This window comes from Astatotilapia calliptera, chromosome 6 (genome assembly GCF_964374335.1).
Source record: "Astatotilapia calliptera chromosome 6, fAstCal68.1, whole genome shotgun sequence".
NCBI lineage: Eukaryota > Metazoa > Chordata > Actinopteri > Cichliformes > Cichlidae > Astatotilapia > Astatotilapia calliptera.
Window position 1 is genome coordinate 2,769,754 of NC_137427.1, and position 19,205 is coordinate 2,788,958.

Consider the following 19,205-nt stretch of genomic DNA (forward strand, 5'->3'; position numbering starts at 1 on the left):
ATGACGTGCAGCTACACAACAACAGAGCAGAAGCTCGCTAACACTAACTGACATACACAACTCATCGCACCAGTGCCGGGAATTCTGGGAACAATGAATTTATTCAGATCTATTTCGCTATTAATTTTGTCAAATGTGGACACTTTAAACTTCAAATACACCACCAACATTCAGAGGGATCCACAAAAACGAAAAACTACATCTCCCACCCCAAAGAAAGGCTTGTTATGTGTTAGCATGTTAGACAAGCAAATGTTGACTCAGGATGTACATATGGGTGACAAACTGGAAGAAAAGCTGAATGAATGAGACATGAAATGAATAATGAATTAAAAAATTGGTATGAATCATCTTATAGTCTTCATATCACCAAACTCGGCCGGGCCGATGCATTTTCTTGACAAGTGTAATAAATTTCAAGCTGCATCTTAAAATTAAAGGTGCTATTTAAGTAAAGTAGAGCGGAACAGTTATAGATGTTCCCGAGCCACTTGTTTTTTTTCTTTCATTTGCCACCCATCAATATTCTGAGGTGATTAAAGAGGGACATGAAAAGAGAGAAAAATGTGTTAATTGTACCACTGAGAGGCAATTCCACTGTTTGTCATACTCATTTTCATTTAGTTGTCCTGCTGACTGGACCATTTCACTGAGAAACACATAACAAAACGCACAGTACAGTGTCATGAAACAACACGTGAACACGATGGTGTGAAATAAACAACGGCATAAAAGAAAAAAAATACTGAAACTGATGTTTACCGATGGGCCGCGAGTTAAACTCTGTGTCCAGAATCTCCAAAGAATGCACCAAGTCCTGCTGAGAGCTGGGCGTGGCCACCGTTGGATTCGCTGGACTCATTTCTTGTTCTTTTTCGTTCTGCATCTGCGCATAGACGTTGAGGCCTGGGATCTTCCTTGAGGAAAGATTTACAGTGAGGCAGAGGAATAAAGAGCACGGCCTAAACTAAAACAGTGGCAGCAGTTTGCAGCAGTGCTGTTTTGATCATTCGCATCTGCGGTTCTATTTATTTTGAGCCATCTGGCGATGTTTGCATGCGAATCGGCAGGAACATTAGAAATTATATGGTCTGTAAATGTGAAGTTTGATTCTGTCTCTGCTTGCCTCACCATGACTCTTTATATCATTTTCCCTTGGAACTGCTTCTTGGCGCAGAGACATAATTTAACATTTGAGAAAGGTCAACTGCCAGTGTTCAAAGGGCTTAATATTGATAGCAGCTGAAGACTAACTGACATTTCTTTTGTAAAGACTGACCTGATAAAAGAATTTCTGCAGGTGTGTGTGTGTGTGTGTGTGTGTGTGTGTGTGTGTGTGTGTGTGTGTGTGTGTGTGTGTGTGTGTGTGTGTGTGTGAGTGAGGGGAAAAGCCAATTCTCCACCCAGGAGCACTGGGTACGGCGGGGTAGACATTTTGACAGGCACCTATCAACCTTCTCTTAGCCCCGCGACAGCTTTTGTTTACCGAGCTGTCAGGATGGCTCGACAACTCCCTATCGCGCACAATGTGACAACTATATAGACGTGAACACTTTACCTCTTGAATTTGTAGATGACAAATACAGCTAAACCCACAACCACTACTGATAGCAGCATTAGCATGGCAGAGCCACTGTGGTTCTCGCTGGTGTCCACTAGGGGCGCTGCAGAGAAAGGGGAGACAGGAACCCCAGAGCGTAAATATCACATCAACGACACCACCCGTATTTCCACCCAGCTGAATCATGCAATGAGCAGTCTACACACATGAAGCCTATGTGAATCAAAGATGAATCATTTTAATATACAGTAGTATGGACTTCTCTTACTCTTTATCTTATTAGCCCCTTTAGGACAGTAGCAGCATCCCCAATAGGAAGAGGCACACATACTTGTAACGATGTTCACTCTCTGAATGTCTCTGTGTAGCTACATGGTGGGAGCCAATCAGACACAGAGTTGGGGTTGTTAGTTAAGTAATAAAATACACCTGACTGACTGCTGTTTCTATGTTTTGTCCCGCTTGCTACACAAGGTACAAAGGCCGTTCTGGGGAGCTGTGAATGCACACACATGCAGGGGGGATTGTTACCTGCTGATAAGTGCGCTGCATACACGGTGACTTGGACCCCGGGCCGCAACGTGAACTGGACGAGATTTTGATTCAGCGCGCTGAGCAAAAGCTCGGAAAGCTGTTGAGACAAAGATGGAGAGAGGGGAGCTTCAGATCCCTTTGTTGCAATTTTAATAAATAAAAAAGGAAAATGTTACAGGTCAAAAAAAAGGTAAAGTCAAGCTCATCACACTACAGTCTCATCCGTCTTTGCTATTGACTCGTCATTTATTATCTGTGTTTTGACATTTAAGAGCAAATGTGGTCAAAGTCACGATCAGTCCTTTGATGCCAGGTTGAATAATTGAGTCCAAAACTCGCTTGCCTTTGAAAGCATTTCTAAAAGTTTCAGAGTCTGCTCAGTGAGTTTGTAAATGATAGGAAAAAACAGCCAAAGTGAATTATGAAAGACGAGTTATCTTAATATACTGACGGGGGTCAGGACAAGATATATTATATATATATATATATATATATTTTTTGTTTTGTTTTACTTAAAATCCTAAAATGATTTGTCACGAGCAGCAACCTCCGCAGCTGAAAAAGGAAGCCAAAGTGAAGAGCCCATGACTGCAGTTCCTCGAATGACCACTTGAGGCTGGCGCTGAAATCGAATCGGTCCCCTAGACTCTGATGTCAAAATACCCGACTCAAAAGCAGAAATATCCTGTCTTCCTTCTCTCCGCCCAACCGGTCGCAGCAGATGGCCCCGCCCCTCCCTGAGCCTGGTTCTGCCAGAGGTTTCTTCCTGTTAAAAGGGAGTTTTTCCTTCCCACTGTCGCCAGTGGGGTTTTTTTTCTCTGTATGTATTATTGTAGGGTCTACCTTACAATATAAAGCGCCTTGAGGTGACTATTGTTGTGATTTGGCGCTGTGTAAATAAAATTGAATTGACATTGGCAGCCTTTGTAAAATAAATGGCAATAAATGCACGACGGCGTAATGGATAAGATAACACATATAGCAGGTGAACACTAAAGAGGCTAACTTTATTCACTGAATAGGATAACCTTTGTGGTGTGGAGGCCTCATGAAGTATTTCGCACGATTATGTGCAGTAATTGTATGTTTAGAACATTTGTTGTATCTGTGTCTATATGATGCACGGGTGCAGCTCACTGATCAAATATGACACATATGATGGCCAGGAGGATTCATAAACCATTGGGTGAAGTCGGTGATGTCACCGTGGCTCCTGCGATCCTCTAAAAGTCGTCTGTGCATAAGAACCACTAAAACTAGCAAAAACACAGCAGTGACACACAGTTATTATCAGTTTAATACACTGGTATGAGAACAGTTGCATACTGGGCAGGTGTTGCGCTGAGTTTATCTGAGCTAATTTTTGGAGATTTTTGCCACATGATGTATCTAGAAAAGTGCTATGGAGTGAAATCTATGGGGCAGAAATAAAAAGGTGGTGTAGTTCAGCAGCTGGGTGATAATTATCTGTGGTTTTGTCCATTTGAGAGACACTTTGTGATCGATGTTTGATTTGTTTCCACCATAAAAATATTGACTAATGCAACTTTAGGTTGCCTGTGAAAGACAAATGGAAGCGGTTACATGCGCACCTGACCTGAAGTAGGCTATCACTGCATGCAAATTACCACCAAACTGAATATACTTTGAATACCAAACTTTCTAAATGTAATGCTTTTTGCAAGGCTGCTGAATTATTTGTAAGCACCCATGACCCGAAGAAACCTCGCTACCTCCACCGACAACCCCATCCGAGCTTTCTTCTGTTTATGTAAGAGCCTTTGTCTGTGGGACCTTTCCAGTGTAATGCATAATGCATACCAAGCAGTCTCACTTGATCTCTGCTTTCCAGACAGGCGAGTAACCTTCTGCATTGAGAACATCTGACTCTGATACAAATTGAGCAGATTATCATGACCCAAAGGTAAACTATAGCGAGCGGGAGGAAATCTTACTTTCCTCACACAGATCTTTTCATTTCCATGAATCTCTGTCTCAGGGCTCCAATTCTCAGTCAAATGAGCCTCTTTATAAATGACATTTCACTATCATTAATCTGTTTTTCCTCATTTATGGGATCAGCATATATACTGCTGCATTACTCTGCAGAGCAAAACTAAACAAAATTCTCCATTTTCTCCCTGCAGCAGCCTTTTCCCTCTGTAGAGGCTTCATCTATCTTATCTGCCTCATTTGCCAAATTAATTGTGATATGAGTAATTTCTGTAGTCCTTCATCTTCGCCTTTATACTTCTTAGCTGTTTAAATTTAGACTATGCTTTGACTAATTACTTTTTCCCACTGTATACCAGGGTCAGTAAATCTATTATACATTCTAATAAGCGGAGCTTGCGCTACACTTTAAAGATGCCAACCTTGAATGAAGATTTATCACCGGCTGGTAGGGCAGAGGAACTTTCCAGGCAATCAACCAGGTGTGAGCGGGGAAGGAAGAGGAAAATCAAATTGATTCTCTTCCCAGCTTCCTTCTCTGCACATGCCCGTTGAGTGCTTCCCACAGAGAGCGCGGCCAACATTATCAGTCATTATCTAATACGTGAAGCTGAGGGCTATTTGAGCTCATGTTGATATGCTGGTGATTTAGTGACTGATGGACCACAAAAATTTTCCTTGTGTGACCTTTTAGGCTCTTACGAGATGCTGCCACCCTCTAGTGCTCCCCCCTGCACCCCACAGGATGTGACTTAAGTAAGTCTAAAAGTCATTCCCCCCGATAACCTGTTAATACTTGTCAGGCTTTTTGATGAATCTATTGCAAAGATATTCCTCGGGCGTATTCCAAAATTAGACTTTTGGAGAAGAAAAAACTGGACATGCTTGAGTAGGTTAATACTGACATCTGCTGGAGGAAAGAGCAATTACAGGAGAAGCTGCTGCTGCTAGGAGAAGAAAAATTCCCCTATGAGTCATAAAGCAGAAACGGGGAACAATGCTTCAAACTTGGTATAGTTCGAGTGAGGATAACAAGGTGAAACCATCCACCTACACTGTGGAGATGGGGAAAAGCAGCGAGTCTGGAGGACATGCATCAGGTCAGAAAGCAGGTGTTGTTGCCTCACCTGATCTAAATGAGCTGAGCTCTTCTCTGGTTTCCCCTCAGTTATCTGTTTGTCAGGCAGGAGGAAAAACTCTGCTGCTGTGGGTAAACCTGGGAGGACAGTGACCAGGAGCTGATCCTCTCTCACGCCTGTAGCCTAGAGGAGGACAGTAGAGTGGACAGGGTCAGACTGAACTGCAGCAGTCAGCTCACAGAGATGAAACCTTAACAATAAGTACAAAAAAGCTCTGACAGTCAACGTTCGCCCACATATTTTTGGTCCTTCGTCGACCAGAATTTAGCTGGATTCAGGCTGCAACCATTTATCATTCGAGCTTAAACATTTACTGCAGTCTGAGGTTTTAGAAATGTTCTCACTTACTCACATGAGAAGATCAGTAAGATCAGTGTTACGTCTCCAGCAAGAACAGAATGGGAAAACAACAAAGGAAGGAGGACTAAAGGAAACTAAGTTTCCAAAACATCAAACTATTCCAAAACATGAACACAAATGTCCCTCAAGGTAACAAATTCCATCCATCCATCCATTTTCTTCCACTTATCAAATTCAGGGTCACAGGAGGAAACAAACTGATTTAAAAAAGGGATTATGCCATTTTTAATCATAATTTTAAATGTGTCACACAGTACATTTGATTAGAGGATGTCTGCTACTCCTGAACCCGACTGGAGTCCAAGCTGCATTTAACTTCAGTCCTGCTTTGAACAGTGCTGCGTCAGCCGCCATCTGCTGGATTAAATGTGCATTGCAGTCCAAAACTTGGCTTTGAATATCATTTTCAAAGTGCTGTTTCTGAGTGATGAGCAGCTTTGCAGAAGAAAGTTTACAAAAAATTAAAGCATAAAATTACAATTCCACGATTACATGGTGAAATTTTAATTTCCTGTATCAAAGTAATTGCAATTGATTAATTATAGAAACTTGCTTTATTAGTTTTTTTTTAAATAAAAACAGGGCTAAAATAAATGAATCACAGATGATTTAATAAGGTCTCCTTTAAATGTCCTTACTGTTACTGTGTTCATTCAAAGGTACTGGACGCGTGTCCGTGATTGTATTCCATCCTGCAGTAAACTCACCGCAGTGGGAAACAGACAGTTTTGATGCCATATTTGAAAATACTTTGTTTAAAAAATTAAGCAGTTTGTGTTTTTTTGCTGTCATGATGATGGCTGGATTGCAAGGCAAGAGTAAAGGATATTGTTATTGACGTGTTCTAGTGAACGTTATTTTTATTGAAAAGCACATATTAAGCATACTTGTTATTAATCTCTGTCTCTCTTCCACAGCATGTCTTTATCCTGTCTTCCTTCTCTCACCCCAACCAATCACAGCAGATGGCCCCGCCCCTCCCTGAGCCTGGTTCTGCCAGAGGTTTCTTCCTGTTAAAAGGGAGTTTTTCCTTCCCACTGTCGCCAAAGTGCTTGCTGATAGGGGGTCATATGATTGTTGGGTTTTTCTCTGCATGTATTATTGTAGGGTCTATCTTACAATATAAAGGACCTTGAGGCGGCTGTTGTTGTGATTTGGCGCTGTATAAGTAAGATTGAATTGAATTATAATACGATAGAGCAAAAATATTATTTTTTCTAAATAGATAGTATTTTTTTGTCAAAATATCAGTTTTTTTCATGTGACAGTCTTGAAAGATGCAAACAGCGTGGCCCGGCGTTAAGAGAATATAACCCCGCCGCAGATTTTACATTTTAGGCTTTTCTTTTTTCTTTTTCGGCTGGCTCGTACAGAATCTTGTATGTAATTTGGAAAGAGGGATGTCAGGGTTCACCTTTGAGATAAGTTTTTCATCTCGAGCATGAATGAAATCTTAAAGGTCAGGTGTGGTTTTCAACCAATGGCAGCCCTTCACTTGGAGCTCACTTTCAGATAGCCGCTTAAAGAAAATCAAACTGATGAGCTGGGTTGGGAGGACTGGTGTAATAAAAAAAACATGAATTTCTGGATGCCTTATTGATTCCAGTTGAGGCTGCCAGCTTTCCCTTGTTGGGTTTTCCTCCCGACGCGCTGGGTTTTAACCAGTGCGTCGTGTTTTTGTCTGAAAGTTGTTGTTTTTTCGGCATGCGTTCTGGCCTCCGGGCTGTGGATGTCATGGAAAAAAAAGATGTCAATAGCGAACTGACGTGTTCAGTGAAGACTGAAGACAGGCTGTATATTTTTAGCATCCGTTTTGATTTGCAAGATCAAAAAGTGTGAAAATATGATGGAAAGCTCAGATTGCTTCCTCCTCTGCTTCAGAAAACGTATTGACACTCTGAGGATGCTGGAAGAAATAACGGCAAGTTAATGAGGCAAACTCTGTACCTAACATGTCATGTGTGGGTTTGAATCATGTCGTCCATTTGACGGATTGCAAAGCACTCGTCTCCGAGCGCTCCTTCAGGTCAGCGCAGAACACGCATTAGACCCGCACTGACGTTTATTCTTCTGTACACAACCTCGTTACTGTACGGCCCTGAACTCTGAGGGTCCGCGAGCAGCAGCAATCAGCCAGCTCTTGAACTATCTTTTTCCCCTCTTCTCCCTCTTGCCTTGTCATTTATCATCATAAAAGTCAGATTCATGTCTCCAAGCCTCGGGGAGGTCACGCAGCACTCAGAGGTCCAGCTGAGCGCTGACAGTATTTACCAAAGGAAGGCGACAGTTGCCACAAAAGAGCCAGAGAGAACTTTACCTGGATCAGAGAGTTCTTAATGACTCGGCTCACATCCAGTCTCCATTCTGCAATATCGGGGTTGTGCTCATCCAGGTTTGATGAAAAGGCGAGCAGATGAGATCGGAAATATTCTGCAGGAAGAAAAGTAAATGTGTGAGGGGAGCTTATGCCTTTCATCTGTCATTAAATGCAAAGCTCGGTTTTAAGATTCAGATCATGTACGTGTGCTTTTTTTTCTTTTTGCTAAATTCTGGGTTTATTTTCAGGTTCGGCCTCCATTCAGATCTTACAAGGGGAGAAAAAGCTGCAGTATGAGAACATAGATGATAGAGCGCTGTCCTTCTGTACCAGCTTAGTCATTTTTTTAGCTGCTGATGTTCTTAATAAACTATTCATCATGCTTTGTGTTGTAGTTGTTAAGAAAAAGGATTGATAAATACAGTTAGCATGCACCGGATGTTAATGAATCATGTGTAGTAACTTTGAAAAATGAATCTTGGGAGTTCAAAGGTAATGTATGCATCAATTTTCTGCCAATCAATCAAAGTCCAGTATCAGTGGCAGCAGCTCAGGAGGTTATTCTAGACATCAGTTTCTAAGCCACATTTTCAGGTTCCTCCTAGCAGGTCCTGAGGCACTCCAATGTAAGATGAGCCATGCAATCTCTCCTAAGACACTCCTGGGCCTCTCCTCCAAATTGGGTGAAAACCTCCAAGAGGATGTAGCCAGAAGGCATCCTGATTAGAAACCTCAGGTAGCTTCAGTGTGAAGGAGCAGCAGCTCTGCTCTAAACTCCTCCAAGCTCGTATCACTTATATTGTAACACAGTTCGTAATGATTTGTAGTGTTTACTGAGCCAATAAAAGCATCTTTTCAATTAAAGCTTAAATGGTGAATAACTGGGAAAAAGAACGGGAAGTTGTCTCAGAGCATCATCAGTTATGCATCATGTTGAGTTAGAGGAAACAAAAGAGAAATTTAAAGGCGAATATGAACATGTGGACGTTCATGTTTGGACTCGAGATTTTAAAGCTTTGATGTTAACATTTTGGACGACATCATTATTGCGTTTTGGAGCCACAGACGGCCCTATTTGAACAAAAGGAATGCTACAGCTGTCATTTATATACAATTTCTGTTATAGCTTAGCAAAGGAAAAGTTTTAGCATATGGTTAAAAATGACCTCTAAGTCTGGACAATGGCAGATTATTTTTAAAACATTAAGTAGAAGAATGACATCTAAGAAGTATAACATCAAAGGGAAGCAGCATTATTATTCCACTGTGGAGACCAAACTTATCAGCCTGTTTGCAGAGCAACAGATTCCCAGTGGACACTGAGTGAGAAATTCGGCTCACCGTGTACAGCGATGGTTTTTCTGTCCTGCAGAATAGTATTCCCTGCAGACACCTGCACAGTGACTGTATTGATGCCTTCCCGGGAGAATGTGTACGCCACACTTCCCTCTAGGGTGATTACTGGCTGCTGGGGGAGCGAGAGAGAGAGGGAGAAGGAAGAAGGGGAGAGGGAGATGGGGAGTCAGATTGTACGTGCTCCCATGAGAGACCCTTATCAACGGCTGGTTAACATCTCACACTGCTGTTATTTACACTACAGAGGTGTCAGGCTGTTGGCCGACTGACAAAAACACACACAGACACACACGCACGATGACACACAGCGTTGCTAAAGTCTGTGCTGTGCTGCATGCAGCACAGAGGCCTACAGGGAGTTTCCTGTGTGACACCAGCAGCTCCTTACTGTCATTACTCACGTCTCCATTTGTTCTTCAGATAGCTTTAAGATGCTAATGCTGCCACTGTTTATTACCAAGTGACAGAACTGCTCGTCCTCGTGGAAAGGCCCCTGTTAGTGCTGAGCAAACACATTTACCCAGCTACAATTACACAGACAGAGAGGAGTGGAGCATTTCTACAGCTATAGCAGTGCATCCTCAGACCACAATGCTTGAATTGTTTCTTTTTACTCTCTTGTAATATAAATTTTTTGATGTGTCATGTTAAATGTTACGGTTCTCTAACATCTAGTGTATTGATTACATTAGTTGCTAATCCTGTTGATGCTAGTAAAGCCGGGGTCAGCGTGTTTGCACTCTGACAGTTGCTATATTTGGAGGAACAACACTCTACTTTTTCAGGAAGTTCTAATAGAATCCTAACAGCTACTTTTCCAACAGCATAAGGAGCATATCTCTTAGACGGAGTGAAAATTTAAAACTGATTTCTCTGACAAATTCATGCTTTATTTAAGCAAACTTTTCCTCCCAACACCAGTTTTAAATTTTCAGGGTGATTTTCAAGTTTAGGGTGCTATTGCATCTCATCTTCATACCACAGTGGGGGAAAATGACTCCAGGAATCACCTGCAGCCTTTGAGCAGATACACCAACTTTATTTATCTATTGAAGAACTTTGCTGTGTTTGTCCACTTTGTGGTTGCGGTAGCATGAGATGCTGTTTAGCCTTTTACATGTAAAACCTTTGAATAATGGCTAACTGTTAGGAAGTCAAAGCAGCACTGCTGTGTGTAGTATGGTGAGAAGTGTCAGTGTCTGACAGCCAAAGTTCTTGTTTGATGATGACGAACATCACTGCTGACATCACTGCTGACATCACTTACTAGCAACCAGCTGACCAATGGTGAGTTGCAAAGCTAACCCTAAGCAACTATAGCAAGCTAACTTGGTGCATTAACATCATAGACCTGATTTTCTTCTTGTATCAGGAGTTGTAGCTGTGGAGTCAACGTTAACCTTGTGGTCTTATTTACATTTAGTTGGCTAACCTCCCACTCATGAATCATGAGGGATCCCCCGTGCTAAGAGCTAAGCTAGCTCTTTACATCTCCACAATACGTGACAACTTAAGCACTTTGAAAGCAACTTGATCAGACAGTGATACACATGGCAGCACTATCCTAATAGGTCACATCACCATCACCAGTAGCATTTATAATTTTTATTTTACCTGCACCATGGCAGTGAGAACGTGCGAGGATTATATATTTTACTTTTAAAAAAAAGTTTTATATCTTCTGCCAAGACCAATGCCCTTTTTTGACAAAAAAATTTATCCATGCTCAGTTGTTGGACTGGTACTTTTGGCATAATCACGCAAATACTCTGTTAAATGTAAACATAATGGTCACTCAATCCACCAGCAAGGTGGAAGCTGATTAATTTTATTTTGTAAACTGCTTCTGAATTGCAGTGTTTCCAGAAGTCTTTGTTCCATTTTTAAACTGTCACGTTTCGCTATTCTGAACAAAATCCATGCAGATCTTTTGTCTTCAAAGGCCGATATCTCCAAAGCTGTGTCCCCCAAGCTGAAACTATCCGCATGGCTAGATGCCGCAAAGGGATTAACAGAAAAATATGTCTTTTCTGACCCTCTAACTCTGTGTGATTGATCGGCTCTGCCTGACTGCAGCAGGCCCTAGAATTGGAGGATTTTTACACTAACACTAAGATGCTTTCACTTCACTGGTTATCAGTAATTAAGGTACTATGTGAACAGGTCAGCACGTTCCACCATTTTTATTGACGCTGATTAACAAGGCTACACATTTTCCAACCTGCATGCACAAAAATAGCTCCACAAAATAATGATTCTCACATTTTGGACCAGAAGAGTCAGCAACCTACTTAATTGCAAATGGGCAAAAGAAGAAGAGAAGTACTGAGAGAAGTGGTGAATTTCTTGAGTGCGCTGTACCTCTGTGTTATTTCCGATCCACCAGATGTAGGTGACCGTTCCCACTTGGCCGGGCCACAGAACAGCAGTCAGGTTCACTTCCTTATTCCTCACAGCCACAAATGGAGCTGAGAGATGGATATACTCCAGCTGACCTACTCAGGCACACATATACATCACAGTGTGAACTCGACGCTCTGCGCCACAGTATGTGAAAAGAGGATAAAAATAAATGAAATAACTTTGTTGGTTCAAATGAGGGGGAAAAAGAGGGAGGAGATGGGGTTTATAGGTGGGTAAGGAGGGTGAGTTTGTTCAAGATTCGCTCTTGCTCTGGGACTGCCGGCTGCCATCTGTGTACTATTTTTCATCCGTGGCACTCTGGAGCCTGCGGTGGCTCTATTTGTACGGTTGGCACATAGGATTGACAGACTGGTAGGGGCAACATTGCTCCCTGATCAATAAGTCAGCTCCGTTACATCTGTCACCCCTGAATACACGGGGGGTGGTCAGCCCTGTTACGTATGAGGTTGCCGTGGCTTCTGCGGGCTGAGTGGCTGCAAAGCATAAGCTGAACTGAGTAGAAGAGAAATGGGATTTATTCTGTCTCACTTGTTTGTTTGGCTAAGGGAGGGGAACATGTTCTGTGAAGAGATAAAGGATAGAATGTCGTACAAGCAGGAAACAGCAATTCCATAGACTCTGATAAAAAGTGGAAAGAGCTGAAACAAAGAGCACAAAAACATCTTTCACAAAACTCGGTATCTCACATGTGACATGCAGGTAGAGCATGGCGGTCTCTGAGCCCAAGCTGTTCTCCCCGGTAGCGGTCACTCGGTAGATTCCCACAGCTTTGTAGATGTGTTTGATCCCCTCCTCGATGGAGCTCACGTTGGAATATGTAAGAGCGTGGCCATCTCCAAAGTCCAGAGTGATGCTCGTCCTCGCCCCGTCACCCTGAACAGGACAAACACTTCCAGGAAATCTGCAGGTATGGCCTTTTATGAAATATTCATTCTGGTTTGAGCTGGCTTTTATTACATTTGACCAACACAGAGCACGGTTTTCCTTCTAGGCACAATAATGTAGGTAATGTTTATCACACTCCCTGCTAAGGGCTGCGATTGTCAGCGTGGTCACTCAGCTAAGTCTCATTTCCAAGGCGTGTAATACTTTTGTCAGACACTGACTTTACTCCAAAGTTAACAGTGTCAATAGTGACATGGATCTCAGTCCTAGCTCATCATGTACGGATGCTTGTAAAAGACACTGTGACTCACAGTTTGCACACTGTCAACTTTTTCCAACAGGAGCACAGGTCACGATCTGCTGCCTTTACATGCAGACGCTGTCACCCTCTCAGAGGACAAAGGATAATTTCCAGATATAAGAGTTTCACTGCAGCAGATAGTAGTTACTATCTGTATTACTAATTATTAATTACTTTGCTTTACGATCTGCATTTAAAAACAAAGACAATCCGCACAGCTGACTCTATAATCACAAGGAAGTCCCACCTAAAAGAAACTGTGCTACTGCATTCAGGACTCCTCAGGCTGGCAGTCCCTGTCTGAGTATCTTCTTTGTTTTCAATGATGATGAGAAGTAACTTGAACCCTAAAGCCTAACACTACTAATACGATAACACCTCTTAGGATCACTAATTGTGTTGATGTGTAACTATGTCAAAGTATGTGAGTACTTTTGGTCATAAAAAGCAAAAAAAAGGTGTAGAAAGGGAATTTTTCTCCCTTTAAACATGTACGTTTAGTTTAGAGTGTGAACACAGGAAAATATGAGAGGATACAGCACAGTCACAGCTGAGGATGCTGGTGTTGCTATAGAAACAACCCAGATAGCCATTTCCAATCTAACTGTACATTTGAAACAATTCACTAATATTTGCTAACAGTTCTGACTTTGCCCTTATTTACACTGTAAATATAATGACACTGACTCTGTGTGACTTCATGGGAAACATTGGATACAGCTCACCTCCTCCAGAAAAACAAGAAAGGTGACATTGGTGCCTAACACGGCTGTCAGCGAACCCTCACTGGTAACCAGGTGGAGACCTTTGGGTGCTTGGATAGGACACTGCTGCCTCCTGGCTGTGTACTCTGCGCTCACACCAGCTGTACAGTTATTGGAGACCACTTTTCTGTAGCTGAAGGTGGAAAAGCAAATGAAACTGATTAGATGTGCCATCAGACAAACACAAACTTCATATAAGGTTCGTATAAACTTCTCTTCGTATAAACTAACCATATTTATGTTTAAAATAACAGCAGAGCCTAATCTGTCTGCACTTCCCTCATTTAGATTCACAAGAAAACTTAACAGAAAAAAGGAAAAAAAACTTTTCAATTTGAAGTGCCAGCAGTGCTGTTTGTGTAGTGAGGGGCGTAGACGCTAACACAAACAATGTGCCCTTTGACAGAAACTCTAAAATGTGGTGGGAATGTCAATGTTCCTGCAACAAAGAGCCGTGCTGAGGCTCCTTCAGAAATTTTAAAAAGCACTTACCCTGATTAATGTTCTGGTGACAATGAATGTGCCATTTTTGCCACAGAGATATTGTGTTGCATGTTTTCTTTAATCATGTTGGTTGTTATACATATTCAGAGTACAGCATTTGATATTTTACAATCCTTACAACATGTCAGAAAATTATATGTTTTCTTTATCCAAGTATCTTTAAACAGAAAGGGAGGGTTTATGACAGTCCCTCTGGACGTGAATTATGTAAGAAAGCTTAGAGTTAGCTTTTGCTACCTTGCTGATCTTTAATTTTTTAAAAAACAAATAAGCAAAAAGAAAAACACATCAGCTGATCTCAGTGCCAGCCTCAGCAGGTTACACACTGCTCACCAATTTCTCATCCTGTAGGGAGCGCTGTTGAAACTGTTGCACAACTGCAAGCCACTCTGCAACCCACCTGTTTCATGCTGCGTCTGACTAATTAATATCATGTTGACTGTCACTAACAGTGCTGCTGACGTGCCTCCCTTAGGCTTTCCACATATATATGTAACTGAAGGCTCCTAATGATCCCCAGCAGCGACCTTCCCATCCAACTACCAGCCAATAACCTGCCTCAGTACCACATGGAAGCTCCTGTCAGGCATCATAGCAGCTAAGATGAACAGGCACGTGGCTCAATACATGAACCACGAGTGCGACACAGAAAGGAATTGGCAGGAATACCAGAGAAGCTCAACACCAGCTACTGACAGACAGAGCAGTTGCTCGAAATTGAAAGACCAGACTGACCAACCTGTGCACTGCCTGGATTGACTACAAGAAGGCCTATGACTCGATCCCCCACACATGAATCCTCGAGTACCTAGAACTGTACAAGATCAACAGGACCCTAAGAGCCTTCATCAGGAACTCAGCCCTTGGTATTTCTTGCCACATGCCCACTGAGAGAAGGACTCAAGAAGATGTGGAGGGTGAAGGTAACACTGGTCCCAGAGGTAATCGGAGCACTCGGTGCAGTGACCCACAAGCTAAGCGAGCAGCTCCAGCAGATCCCGGGAACAACACCCAAGATATCTGTCCAGAAGAGTGCAGTCCTAGGAACAGCTGAGATACTGTGCAGGACCCTCAAGCTCAAGGATAAAACACCATCCAAAGAAGCTATATATAATAGTAATAATCTTATTTTCATAAAAGTTAATCCATTCGAATAGAATAGAAAAAAGTAGCCCTTTATTGTCATTGTACACCTACAATCTTTTTTTTTTTGCAACTCAAATCTTTATCAATTTTTTTAAAAAAGTGCCTTGTTTTACAAAGAATTAAATATTTACATTTACATGTGTTCAGAAATGAAAGTCGGTTTCTTTTTGGATGAGAGACCAACTTACACCCTCCTGACCCTCCACAACTGTGCTGGAGTGTACAACCTACCATCCATCCATTAATTCACCTTCTTAACCACTTATCTAGCTGGAGCAACAGGAGGTGATAGATTATCCTAGCTGACACTGGGCAAGAGGGGAGGTACACAGACAACAATTACTATTCATCCACACCTCTGACCAATTTGGAATCATCAATTAAACTAAAACACTAGTTTCTGTTAGGAACTGGGAAAAAATTCAATCTCCACACCTCTAAACCACCCGTGTGCCATTCTAAAGAGATCACACACAAAAACAGCATCAGGATGCACCGTCTGGTGTCTGGAGTGCAAGACATAAACAACCAAGTCGGATGGATACAGCACCGCAGCTCACTGGTGCACAAACACGGCTTCATGCGATCAGGACAACACAAATGTTTCGTCTTGTTACAATCACATTTATTTCTGATTGCAGGGATGTGATCTAATTATTTTTCCTGACATTTTCTCTATCTTAAAAGGTTCTGTCAAAAAATAAATAAATAAATATTGAGAAAAAGAAAATTATGTCTGGTGAAAACGACACCAGATAATGCTAACATGTCACCAGGCTGCCAAAGTTATATACAGAAGGGCAGTTCCCTGAATAGTTTCCTGTAGACTTTGAATACTTTTTGCTTTAAAATTATTTTCTCGCTGCAAAAAAAAAAAAAAAAGATACACATAGTAATCTTAAAGTCTAGTAATGAACCTAAATGGTAGATTTCTGCAGCTGAGATCGCAGAGTGACAACTTTTAGTCAAAGAAATAATCATTAATCCGTTTTGACCTTATAGTAATTATAGTAATCCACTCTTTCCAAAGCAGACTTTTAGCAGAAGCAGTTCTTATTCTGGGCGTCAAATACGCTAAAGCTAGCATAATTCAAGTTTTCAAATTTGTATAAAGCCTTCTTCACATTTCTGAATTCACAGCATGACAAACTGCCCCAGCTGTCACAGCGAGAGAGGAGTTATTGCAGGGCTAACTCAGAGAAACGGCTTTCATTCATGCTCCCAATCACACTTTCAGGCACTTTAGAAGCACAAATGAAACTAAAGCATAGGTTGTTGGGCTGTGGGATGAAAATCACACGTTAGCACAGGAAGAATATGCAAGCATCGTACATCTGATCCCCAACAATCCTACGTGTGTTCTGGGTAAGATGGTGAACATCTATCGCCATCAGTTTTATTCACAATACCTCTGCTTACGTTTTCCTAAGTGAACAAAATGGACTAGTCCCATTATTGTTAACATTTAAGACATTTTTTAAATGCATTTCTCCTGAGGACCATTTAGCTCTGAGCTTTAATCCACACTGTGATCATCAATGTTAAATCAGACTTTTTTCCCGGGCGGTTGAGTTATTTTTGGAAAAAGCCACGGCACTTCACACACCCTCACACTGGATTTGGCATTGAATTTTTCATTCATCCCTCTTTGAAATTCTTGACACAATTTTCACCCAAAGAAGATCTTTTTATTACCGGTGCTTTATCCTTGTTGGTTCATGATTGTTTTTTAAAAGTGCAGGTTTGATCATTCAGCCCACATTTTCCTCGGCCCGGCCGTGTCGTCCCTGAGAAACTAATTAAAGCACCCTGAGCTATTCGGCTCAAATGCACCATTCATTTTATCCAATCCCTGCGAGTCGCTGCTGAGACTGTGCATGCTGATTCTAGTCAGCTCTCATCCTCACCCGGTGCTGTTAAGGAAAGTCATCCCCGTGGTGCAACTCCTGGACATCGATGATGGATGGAACCAAAAGGCAGGGGTGCACTTGCCGTCCGTCCGTCTCTCAAAGCCGTAATCACTGCAACGATCCGACAAAACAGACGCCGTCATTAAATCGGGACATGGAGGAGACAGCGTTTGGAAAATTCAATTTGAAAATTAGATAAAGGCTGTTACAAGTGTGACACCTGCTTATAAAATGGCTGATAATACTCACAGGGAAATCAATCAAAAGTTAATAAAATATTCTGAAACCGAAAGAGGCTCCATATTGTAAGATTGTTATGATATTTTGATACCACGGTAAGCATTTACAGGATATTGTTTTATACAGGAAAACTGTTACTCAATAAGGCCCATATACTAGTTGTTTTTCTCTTTCTCTGTGACCCAAGAATTAATGTGAGACTCACAAGCTGGTACCTCAAGGTCGAAAACACCACAGAGATGAGACCACTTCTTTACTCCCATCCTCCTTTTTCCTTATCTCCTGGAAAAGGCTCGTTAAAGGCTAGGTGGTTTGTTTCAGAATTCACTGATGAAAGAACTCTGTATTTTATGTCTAGGAGTGTATTTTGCTGGGATGATCATAAATTATAGCTGAACTGATAAACTACACACAGGATACTTCTTTGCTCAGAAGGCAGGAAGACGTTTCCTTATTTGGTCTGTACCGGTTTGAACTGGGAAAGCTGACACACGAACCTTTTTTCATCTATATAAACTGCTGTGTATCAAATAAACCTTTGAGTCGATTGGGAAGGCAACCTAAAGCAGTCTCTGTTTTCTTGTTCTCCCAAGCTGCTCCCGAGCTCGTACTAACACGCTGAATGGCATACCTGAGTGTTACTTTGAATAATTAGGAGTCTTATAAGGAAAGGACAAACTCTGCTTATCGCTCACGCCACGGAGGAAACCCGGGAAGGCAATTTCCTTCAATTTTGGTGTCAGAAGTGGGATCCTGACAGAAGGTAAATATGTGTCTTTCATATTTATATAGAGACCATATTATACCTCTCTCAGTGATCGATCCATAAAAAAACGGGATATGCTGACGAAGTTTCACTTAGTGATCCAGAGAGATACACTGACTGACTTCCTCAGTCCCCGAATCCATAAAAAAACGGGATATGCTGACGAAGTTTCACTTAGTGATCCAGAGAGATACACTGACTGACTTCCTCAGTCCCCGAATAAAGTAAATTAACCCTTGTGTGGTGTTGGTGGACACAGGAAGTTGCCTGTTGTCTTGAATATTTTAATTTTGTTTAAAAAATAATAATAATAATAATAATTAATTGTTTAATTAAACGTACGTTAAAAAGTGAGAAGTTGCTCACTCAGAAAAAGTGACACAGAAAGTTGCCTGTTGTCTTAAATACTTCTCGTTAAGTGAGAAGTTGCTCATCAAAGAGTGACACAGGGAGTTGCCTGTTATCTTGAAACGTACGTTAAAAAGTGAGAAGTTGCTCACTCACAGAAAGCTAGTAAATAATTAAATTTAATTTTGTTAAAAAAAAAAAAAAAACGAAAGAAAACTGAAAACGGGTCTCACAGACCCGATTACCATACAAGGGTTAAAAGCAGTAAATTAAAAGCAGAAAGAACACAGGAAGTTGCCTGTTGTTTTACGAGAAGTTGCTCGTTAAGCGAGAAGTTGCTCGCTAAGTGAGAGTTGCTCACACAAACAAAAAATTGCTAGCAATAAATTTAAAGTGACCTCAGCTGTGCCGCAGCGAAAATACTAACCTAAATCCTCCTAGCGTGTAAACCCCTCTGGAAATCACTGAACATGGGTCAGAATTATTCAAAGACCACAGACAGGTCCGATAAAAAATCTAAAGTACCTGTAAAACCAAAAATTAATAAAATACAAAATAAAGTCTCAAATAACGGCTCAGTACAACTCCCATTTCCGGTTACGTGTAACCTACGTCCGCGAATCGGTGAAGACGTCCATGATCACGTATCCAGAACATGCGGGAGTGCTTATGTGACTGACTTTGTTTACAACTTAAG

At 41.6% G+C, this 19,205-nt stretch overlaps 1 protein-coding gene and 1 long non-coding RNA gene across 8 annotated transcripts in view; both read right to left on the reverse strand.

Moving 5' to 3' along the window:
* The window catches only part of sorcs1 (sortilin-related VPS10 domain containing receptor 1), a 203,731-nt gene that overhangs the window by 4,441 nt on the left and 180,085 nt on the right, over positions 1-19,205 (reverse strand). Inside the window, exons 17-27 of one of the 7 annotated variants that reach the window (XM_080302627.1) lie at positions 17,152-17,265; positions 13,556-13,727; positions 12,331-12,517; positions 11,582-11,715; positions 9,206-9,332; positions 7,865-7,977; positions 5,176-5,310; positions 2,093-2,192; positions 1,559-1,664; positions 763-917; positions 580-649 (exon numbers count right to left, since the gene is read on the reverse strand). In XM_080302627.1, coding sequence (XP_080158753.1) covers positions 621-649; positions 763-917; positions 1,559-1,664; positions 2,093-2,192; positions 5,176-5,310; positions 7,865-7,977; positions 9,206-9,332; positions 11,582-11,715; positions 12,331-12,517; positions 13,556-13,727; positions 17,152-17,265 — 1,372 coding nt within the window. In that variant the 3' untranslated portion in view covers positions 580-620. Of the gene's footprint in view, positions 1-579; positions 650-762; positions 918-1,558; positions 1,665-1,829; positions 1,930-2,092; positions 2,193-5,175; positions 5,311-7,864; positions 7,978-9,205; positions 9,333-11,581; positions 11,716-12,330; positions 12,518-13,555; positions 13,728-17,151; positions 17,266-19,205 lie in introns of those variants that run through there. The other 6 variants (XR_013909576.1, XR_013909577.1, XR_013909578.1 and 3 more) reach the window with 6 other exon arrangements.
* LOC145429353 (uncharacterized) lies at positions 17,554-18,749 on the reverse strand. Its single transcript, XR_013909580.1, has 2 exons — positions 18,618-18,749; positions 17,554-18,427 (listed from the first exon to the last, which is right to left on the reverse strand). It is a non-coding gene; the product is annotated as an uncharacterized LOC145429353 (long non-coding RNA).